Source organism: Neophocaena asiaeorientalis, unplaced genomic scaffold (genome assembly GCF_003031525.2).
Source record: "Neophocaena asiaeorientalis asiaeorientalis breed wild unplaced genomic scaffold, Neophocaena_asiaeorientalis_V1.1 scaffold134, whole genome shotgun sequence".
NCBI classification, from domain to species: Eukaryota; Metazoa; Chordata; class Mammalia; order Artiodactyla; family Phocoenidae; genus Neophocaena; species Neophocaena asiaeorientalis.
In genome coordinates, this window is record NW_020185339.1 from 28,659,241 (window position 1) to 28,668,965 (window position 9,725).

General features: G+C 50.3%; 1 protein-coding gene across 6 annotated transcripts in view; it reads left to right on the plus strand.

The window, feature by feature from the left end:
* Positions 1-9,725, plus strand: part of FMNL3 (formin like 3) — a 67,857-nt gene that overhangs the window by 23,986 nt on the left and 34,146 nt on the right. For all 6 annotated transcript variants that reach the window (XM_024736742.1, XM_024736737.1, XM_024736739.1 and 3 more), the window contains exon 2: positions 8,792-8,875. In XM_024736742.1, coding sequence (XP_024592510.1) covers positions 8,792-8,875 — 84 coding nt within the window. The remainder of the gene's footprint in view (positions 1-8,791; positions 8,876-9,725) is intronic.

A 9,725-nucleotide genomic window follows, 5' to 3' on the forward strand; every position in this document is an offset into this window, starting at 1 on the left:
GGAAAAAGAGGAGTATACGTATGGGGAAATTCAATTTGCCTGAACTTTATTGAGCACCTACTACAGTGATAAACAAGCTGGTGATGATGGTGCCTGTGCTCAGGAGCTTGTGGGCTAGCGGGCTTTAAGAAGATGAGTCTGGTTAGAAGATGAGTCAGGGGAGTGTCTTAGATTTATGGCGTGAACTGAAGGACAGAGTTGAAACTCAGAATGAGAAGTGGGAGTTTGCTGAGGGAGAAGCAGCATTAAGGAAAGTGACTTGAGCTGTAGCACATTAGGCAGATTATAGGAGAGGGACCAGAAATAGCAAGGACAATTGTAAGAATTTGGATAATCCCCTCCAGAAATAACCAGGGACTGAACCAGAGACTTGGTGATGGGAGAGGTAGTAGCAGGATCAATCAGTCATTTATTAAGCACCTGCTCATGATTCAAAGAAGGATAAGGCATGACCTCTACCATCCAGGAGTTCATGTTCTAATTGTAAATAAAGGAAATACACACATGAAAAGACACTATATGACTTCATTCAGTTTGTGTTAAGATCCATGGTATCAGTGACCAGCTATTGTTTTCCTCTTTGCTTCACTCATCTGGACTTCATTTCCAAGGTCACCTCATGGTCCAGAATAGCTGCTGAAGTTCTAGCCATTACCTCTGCATTCCAACCAGCTGGACAGAGGAAGGAGAAAAGAAGGTTATACTCCCTCCCTTTAATGATACTTCTCAGAAGTTGTACACACTACTTCTACTTGCATCCCACATGGTCACATAGCCACACCTGAATGCTAGGGAAGATGAGAAATATATTAATTCTTTTAATTTTTTAAATTTATTTTTTAAGTTCAAGCATAGTTGATTTACAGTGTTGTGTTAATTTCTGCTCTACAGCAAAGTGACTCAGTTATACACATATATACATTCTTTTTAATATTATTTTCCATTATGGTTTATCCCAGGATATTGAATATAGTTCCCTGTGCTATACAGTAGGACCTTGTTGTTTATAGAAATATATTAATTCTGGGTTGCTAAGTGCTCAGCTGAACATTGGAGGTTCATTAATAAGGAAGGTGAGAGGAGGTTGGGGATAACAAGCAGGTCTCTGCCATATCATTCTTCACATATGATTATGCTTTGGAGCTCAGAAGAGGGATTGAGCTGTGTTGGGTGGTCACAGAGTTGGATTTTGAGTCAGGTAGTAATAGGTAGGGATTCAGAAGATTGGGGAAACGTCAGTTATAAGCAAATCCTATGGCAAGAGTGGCTGTTCCGAGAGAGAGTCCAGGAGAGAATGAGCTGGTCAGAGATGCTGGGGCCAACCCAGGGAGAATCTTACCTGTGAAGCTCTTTCTTATTTAAGATGCTAAGAACAGTAGGCCAAGGAGTTTAGGTTTTCTTGTGTAAATGGTAAGGAGTCAGAGAAGATTTCTGAACTGAAAAGAAACATGATTTATCTTACGTGCTAGGAAGTTTAGAAATTTCATCCACATGCAGGTTGGAAGTAGGGATGCCAGCTAGAAGGTTATCCCAGAAGGTCAGGAGTGAACAAGGGCCTATCTGATGGTGGCAGTGGGAATGGAAGGGAAGGGAAGGTATGGATGAGAGACCCTGGGAAGGACACGCCCTGGGTCCTAGTGGTAATGGGCTGTGGTCTGAGGAGAGAGAAGAAGATGCCTTTTGTAGGATGTTACCCCAGAAACGTTGTGTCCTCTGTGAGGTAGCACTGCCTATTGGGTCTCCCCTGGCGGGAGGGCAGAATGTCATGAAGAGAAGGGTTGACCTTGGTTGGCTACTGGGATAATGTGAGGCTCTGCCCCAAGACTCCTTAGCTTTGGAAAGCCAGCTGCCCCCAGCAGAATAGTTTCCATTCTGCGTAACTGGGGACTGTGTGGGTCTGGCTAACCGCGAGGAGGGGCTGAGGAGCCAGCAGATAGATCAAGTTGCTGTGGCAGTGACTTTTCAAGCTGGGGCTTGGGGCCCCTAGCTAACAAAAGTCCTTGTATCCGAGGCTGTGTGCTTCTTGACTGAGTAGGCCAGAAAGGTGTCCTTAGCCAGGGCCAGGTTACCTGCCAAGGTTACCTGATGTCAGGTATGAGGCCAACAGTGTGGCAGAGGGTAGAGCTGGGGGGCTTTGCTGGCACTGGGGTCATGGCCAACTTCCTGTGCCAGCTCAGGATCCGACGCGGGAGTGTTCCAGGGTGAAGAAGAGGCCTTGGGGGGTATAGTTGTATCTGGATAAAGCCACCTCTTTGTTTGATTGATGCTGGCCTTCTAGGACCTCTCCTTTACCCGGCTTCCCTGGTGTGAGTTGCAGAGCTCAGCCTGAGACATCTGGCGAATCCATCTCTTTTTCCTCCAGGCTGCTCAGGGACTTGGCCCGTAACTGCTCAACAAGTCATTTCTGGTTATAGAGTCATCAGTGACCACAGAAGCACGTTCTCCAGACAGGGCTCTGAAAGCTGGCTTTTCCCTGGCAGCTTGTCCCCAAAGTGATAGCTTCAAGTAAACAAAACCAGAAAGCCAGACCTAAGCCATTACAGACACTTAAGTCAAGGAGCACCCACCCATAAGTCTAGTAGGGTAGCTTAGACCTTGAGGAAACCGTGTGTGTGGCTAGAGCTATGTCACACCCATGAGCCCCTGTGCATGGGGCTGCAGATGGAGGGAGGTGAGGAGGGAGGGGCAGCTGTACCATTGAGGCTGTGGGGTTTGGTAGCACCAGGGCAGGAAGCCTCGAGTCCAGGGAGGTGACTGCTGCTGTCCACCCCTTCCTATTCTTGAAGTGTTCATCCCACTCCATCACGGGCAGGGCTACCTCTTCCTCCAGCCAAGTGTCATGAACTGTTCTTGTGATTTCCTTTCTGCTGCAGGATACAGTTCTTCTCCCAGAGCCTTTCCCAGTTGGCTCAGGCTCATTCCAGACTCTGTCTCAAGTTATCTTCTCCAAACCTGAGCTCTGAAAAGAAGGATGGGAGGGAGGCAGGCAAGGAGAGCCATCCTGAGCTTCGTCTCCCAGGTTGGCAGCAAAGCCAGGCTTGGGCTCGGTCTGTGGGAGCTGCAGTGAGACCTGGCCACCGACCTGGTCTGCTTCCTCCCCTGCACTGCTCCCGCCAGTCACGGGGCTGGGGGAAGGTGTGGGTGTTTGCAGGGACTGCTGTGCTTCCCATGTCTGGACCTTCTTAAGTTTAGCTCTTGGACCTTTGACCAAATTCTCTGATTTTTTTGGTTTCCTTTTGCCAGGATTGTACTTCTGGGGGGCAGTTAGGAGGAGCTGTGCTGAAACAACGAGATAAACAAACAGTGACGCAGAGGCGGCAGCAGCGTAAGCAACAGGCTGGGCCTGCCGTCTGGGCCGGCTGGGCGGAGGAGGACTCCCGCCCTGCACACTGGCCAGCTGGCTTGTGTTAAAGCGCTGGCTGAAAATAACTCTCATTGTCTGGGAGCTGCTACTGCGCAGGGCTGGCAGGTCTGGCTGTGGCCGCCAAGGGGGCCGAGGCAGCAGGGGCCGGTGCCTCCCACCTCCTTGGGCTCTTGCCCTTTGGGAGCAGTGCCCAGCTGGCCACAGCTGCGTCTACTGCCCACCAGGAGAGACACGTGGAGAGTAGGCCGGGCCACTCCTAACACTCTGTCCTTTTGGTGGCTGGGCATGGCCCTTTGTGCCCAGTGTTGCCTGTTTCGCCATTGACTTGGGGGCATGAGATGTGAGGGGATCCTGGCAGGAACACAGGGCGGGAACGCAGGGCTCCAGCTGCTCCTACAGCAGTCTCCTGGACTCCCAAACTGGGACCTCACTGCATTCTCCTCTGCCATCTGTATAATGGGCTGATCTGTGGATGCCCGAGAGGCTTTGCTGGCTGCTGTGACCCGGAGCTGGGGGCTCAGCAGCATGTAGTGCCCGGGACAGTGCCTCATTTCATCTCTGGGGAAGTTGTAGACTCAGCTTCCCAGGGCTCCCCACCCCCGTGGGCTGAGCCTGGCGGCTGGGGCTGCCACACTGGGGAGAAGTGGCCAGCCGTAGGGGACTTGGTGGGGAGGTGGTTCTGAGAGGGAAGACATCAAGAAAACCACCAGCTCGCATTCTGTATTTGCTCAAAATAGACAGCCCTTGCCTGCCTTCCCTCAAGCCTCCAGAATCCCCTTCACAGGAAAGTTTCAGACATCTCTCTCCCTCTCCTCAGAGGACCTATGCCATTTTTGTCTCTATTCCTGAGATTTATCGTGATTGACTGGGACCAATAGAAGCAGCTGGGAATTTTGGGTGGTTCCTATTTCTGTTTGTTGGGTTTTCCCCAGGCCTGGCCCAAGGAGACTGACAGAGGCAGCGGTGAGTCCCAGCACAGGAGCCACAGCTTTGAAGGAAACTCCAACCCTACCGGCATTTCCCTTCCCCTGCAGTGGGAAGGAAACGAGGAGGGGCTAACTGACCTGGGGTGCAGAGCAGGAAAGGGAAAGGAACCTCTGCGACTAGAGCCACCTCCCTCCTCCTCTGCTTCTCTGGGGCCAGCAGGGGTCCGCTGGGGAGTAAGGAAGCCTCGCTTGGGGGGACTGGGCCCTTTTGCTCCCGCAGAGCCCAGGAAGGGGTTGGCCCCTGAGCAGGGCACTCTGCCTGGCCGCAAACTGGCAGTAAACCAGAGTGGCCTTGCCGGAGAAGCATCAGATCCACCCCTTTCTGCTTCTTCCTGTTGTAGGTTTTTATTATTAGACTTCTGGCTGGTTCCCTCTGATTTAGGAATTAGTCCCGGAGTTACTTTCAGTCTGAGTTCCTCTTCCCGCTCTCTTCCCATCTCCCTGGGGTCTCCCCTTTCCTCCCCAAGGATGGTGGTATTTCATTTCCTCCTAGGCTTAGAGGAAACCAGAGAGGGATCAAAGGAGGCGTAAGGGATTGCTCTGTCCCCAGAGTGTGGAGAAGCAGTGCTGAAGGAGGAGGGACAGAGGCAGAGATAGAGGGACAATCCAGGAGCCAGAGGGCAGGTCCTTGGGATGTCAGAACATTACTCAGTGTTTCTAGGAAGAGCGGGCAGGGAACTGTGTGTTCCAGACACATACGGGCCCAAAGTATTTATCATTTAATCCTCATAAAACCCTGTGAAGTCGTGAGGTTATCTCCATTTTATGGGTGAGCTCACTGAGGTTCTGTGACTCTGAAGAGCCTGAAGTTGATCTTGGGCTGTCTGATTCCACCTTCAGTGCGCCCTGCTCTGAGACAGCTGAACCTCCTTTCTGTTCAGCAAGGATCTCAGTGAGGAGTTAACAAGAACTCAGCCCAACTTCTGCCTCAAGAGAGCCTGAGGTCTCTGCGGAACCACGGCAGGAAAATGTCAAGGAAACAAACCTCTGACCGAGACCAGAAGGAACCATGTCAGATTTGCTCCCTGGCTGTCCCCGGAACTCAGGAAGCTGCCCTTCCTCAGGACGTTGAGCCCTGCTGGCCTCACGCACGTTTTCTGGTGGAGGCAGAAGCCCCGATTCCCTAGTCTGGCAAGGGGAGAACTGCCAGGCCCTGGTCCTGCCCTCTAGCCAGTGGCTCCCACCCCCCAGTCAGTGATGGGCTTCTTGTGAGTGTTGGAGGCTGGGGAATTCCCCCACCCACCTCCTTCCCCATCACACTTTGGCCCCAAAGGAGCAGAGAAGACGGCCATCACTGTCCAGAAAGTGCCACCCAGAACTCTGGACTGGAGGATGTAGGCCTGTGGTTGGAGCTGATTAATGCTCTGCCACCCATTTCCATACACTGATGTCCCTCTCTCCTGGGCATCTAAATTTTGGCCAGGTCCCTGAGGTTCCTCCTCCATGCTCTTAGGCTAGGGTTCCCAAAGGTGGTGACTCTGCTTCGTCTTTGAAGCCCTGGGGGGACGTTTTCTCACCAGTTCACCTGGTGGGGAAGTGTGAGGCCACAGCAGCTGACAGTGGGTGGCTGAGGGAGGAGGTTGGTGTAGACGGGATGTGATGTCTGTCACTGTAGCGACAAGCTCCCACCCCCGGCCCGGTCGCGTTCTTCCACGGGAGACAACTGTTTCTACCTTCACGGCACAGACTTGGGAGAAAGGAGCAGATGACAGTGAAGTCATCTCAGGACGCACACAGAGCCAGAACCAGGCCTGGTCTCACTTGGGCTCGGCTGGCAGCAGCCTGGCCCTGGTTAGGTGGGAGAACTTGCTCTGGGCCACCTTTGATCTTTGGGTCCCTGTTCTGTTATGGCCTCCTGCTCCTGTCCTGTTATCCACAGAGACATGCTGAGATTGGCCCTTAGCAAAGTAATTCCAGAGAGAAACATCTGGGGTTGTATTTGCCCGTCCGGCCATCCCTGCTACATCGGCAGTGGGGAGGATTCGGTTAGCCCCTCTTGCCTGCGGAAGCTCAGGCAGGTTAATAGGGCAGCAGAAACCATGGGGAGAGGTGTGAAGTGGTGGTCTCTGCCCCTTCTTTTCTTCTCTTGACCTCTTCTGTATTCCTGAGTTCTTCTACTTCTAAACACTGAGCAGAGATCCCAATGCTACTTCTTTTTTGAACCATAGTGACCCTGTTTCCAGCAAGGAGCTGGGCCCAGAGCTCAGAACCGGGACATCTTAACCATAGGTTTACCATCAACTTACTCTCCACTCAGTGCCTGTCACAGGGTTAGACATTATTGGGGGTTGGAGATCGTATGAATAGATACAGTCCTTTAGGAGCTAGATGAGCATACAACTGGCTTAATCGTATGTATGTAAATAAATGCATAATAAATAGGTACATGTAACAGAAATAAATGGCGTTTAAGGATTTTCTTTTAGTTTCTTAGAAAATGGAGGCCCCACTCCCAGGATACTCCTGATGCTTTTGGAATAATGCAGGGCCTGTGGGACTCCTTGGGATCCCGGGCACACACGATTCATGTTCCCAGGGATGAGGATGTCAAGGAGTGGGTAGAGGTAAACCAGGTGGTCATGCTTCGTTTACCCGGGAGTTAAGAGCTGAACTTGGAGCAGTAGGTAAAGGAGAGAAAGATGAGAGGAAGGCCTTCCAGGTGGCCTGAGTATGCTGGGGGAAGAGGCCAGATTTGTGGGTAGTCAGACAGCTCTGATACTTCAGGTAGGAGATCATATCTGATTCAGGAGTTGGGGGTGGGGTGCAGGTGAGTGATCTGCCTTTGGAGGCAAGGGCTGTGACTGCCACCAAGGCAGCCGCTGGACTGGCTAGAGGAGGGCCTTGGCTGGACAGGGGTAAAAAGGGAGGGAAAGGTAGGGCTGCTGGTCTGGGTGGAGCTCACCCATGGATGCCTTGGCTTTTACTCATTTACACTTGTATTCATTTATTCACTCAGCAAACAGTAGCGAACAAAATAAAATGACTCCTGGTCTGTCCTGTACTCTAGGTTAGAGTGTCTCAACGAGGGGTTGGGACACTTTACTGTGTCTTAAATAATTGGGAGCTGTGTCATAAGTAATTGATACTAATAATAAAGTCCTGAAAATTTGTAACTTATTTCCTTAAAAATTTGAGCAGTTACCTTTATGTTAATGTTGTGCTCATTCACTTGTATCCTGATATGAGGGAAAGGGGTAGACTTGTGACACCTGCACAGGCTGTAGGTGGCTCAGGATTCACCCGTGGGCACACGTGGTGCAGGAAGCCCGCTCAGCTCTCAGACCGTGGGGGGAAATCGATTGAAGGTTGCCACTTTAGACTGGTAGCTTTCAAACTTTTTTGCCCAGTCCCATGTTAAGAAACACATTTTACAGCGTGATCTATACGTGTGTGTGTGTGTGTGTGTGTGTGTGTGTATACATAACATATAAAAAGAAACAAAACTTCATGAAACTTTTATTTATCTATTTTTGGCTGTGTTGGGTCTTCGTTGCTGCACATGGGACTTTTCTCTAGTTGCGGCGAGCGGGGGCTACTTTTTGTTGCAGTGCGCGGGCTTCTCATTGTGGTGGCTTCTCTTGGAGCATGGCACGCGAGCTTCAGTAGTTGCAGCACTCGGGCTCAGTAGTTGCAGTATGCAGGCCCTAGAGCGCGCAGGCTTCAGTAGTTGTGGCTCGCAGGCTCAGTAGTTGTGGCTCACAGGCTCTACAGCACAGGCTTAGTAGTTGTGGTGCACGAGCTTAGTTGCTCCGTGGCATGTGGCATCTTTCTGGACTGGGGATCGAACCTGCGTCCCCTCCACTGGCAGGTGGATTCTTAACCACTGTGCCACCAGGGAAGTCCGTGAAACATTATTTATACTTACTACTTGCAATGAATTCTGGTATCTTCAATCCTATTCTATTTTAATCTGTTCATTTTCTTTTTTTAAATTTAATTTTATTTAGAAAAAATTTTTATTGGAGTATAGTTGATTTACAATGTCGTGTTAGTTTCAGGTGTACAGCAAAGTGAATCAGTTATAAATACACATATATCCACTCTTTTTTTTTAAAAATTCTTTTCCCATATAGGCCATTACAGAGTATTGAGTAGAGTTCCCTGTGCTATACAGCCAGTTCTTACTAGTTATCTATTTTATGTATAGTAGTGTGTATATGTCAGTCCCAATCTCCCAGTTTATCCCTCCCCCCCACCCCCTGATAACCAATCTGTTCATTTTCATTTAAAATAAAGTTACTCTTGACTGACTAAATTGATTCCACAACCTGTGGTTTGGAAAACATTGTTCAACCAAGCTTAAGCAAATATGAAGCGGAAGCAGGAGGATGGTCATGCCTCTCTGAGCCTTCCTTATGAGCCACAGAGTGTCAGGGTGAAGCCTGAGGGACCAGGCCTAAGGGAAGCCTATCAGCCCTGTTGACTCAGGTTCTCTCCTCAGAGCTCCATGAACCTGCCTCCTGACAAAGCCCGGCTCCTGCGGCAGTATGACAATGAGAAGAAGTGGGATCTGATCTGTGACCAGGTACGGGGTTTGCAGTGGGCCCGGAAGTGGGGGGTGTGTCTTGAGCTGGACGAGGCAGCAGGACCGTGGGCATTGACTGCAGCTCTGGGGTTCCTTGAGGAACCCTGGCCTGGGCGTGGCATCAGTCCATGCTTACTTCCTGATCCAAAACGCCTCTCCTAACAGAGACAGGGCTGGTAGGCCAAGTTCCCCTCTAGCTGCCACAAAGAACTGTCTTGATTTCTTCCCAGTGAGCAGCAGCCTCAAGGAGGTTTGTGTAGGTCTGAGGTATAGGGTCTGGTGTGGAGGAGTTTGGTGTGTTTTCCCAGCAGAGCTTGTTTCTGCCTTTCCCCAGGGTGAGGGCTGTCCCTGGCTGGGAAATTCAAAGCACCATTTTTCTCTCACTCTGCTCCAGACCTGGCAAATAGCAGGGTTTTCCCAATTATTTACAGGCCTCTAGGAATGAAAAGCCCTGGTCCTCTAGTGTCCTGTTCCCAAATCTCAGAACTTGAGGATTGGAAGCTCTCCCTACACGAAAGTGTTTATAGACAGAAGAGAAAATAGAGATTATCACTTAGCTCAGAATCAAGAACTAATGCCTGCGGCCTTGCTCTTTCCCCTGCCCACATTTGAAGATCACAAGTCATGAGTTTCTGAACTCAGACAGGCCTGTCTGCACTGCTGGGAGAGTTGGCTTTACCTCTTGGGAGGTATGGAAGCACCTGGCCCAGAGTGTAGGCATTCTGTTTACCCAGCACTTTCTGATGGAGTTTTGTCATAAACATAATTTTTTTCAAGCCCTGAACAAAATCACAAAAATCACAATAGCTAACATTTATTGAGTACTTACTATGGACCAAGCACTTATATA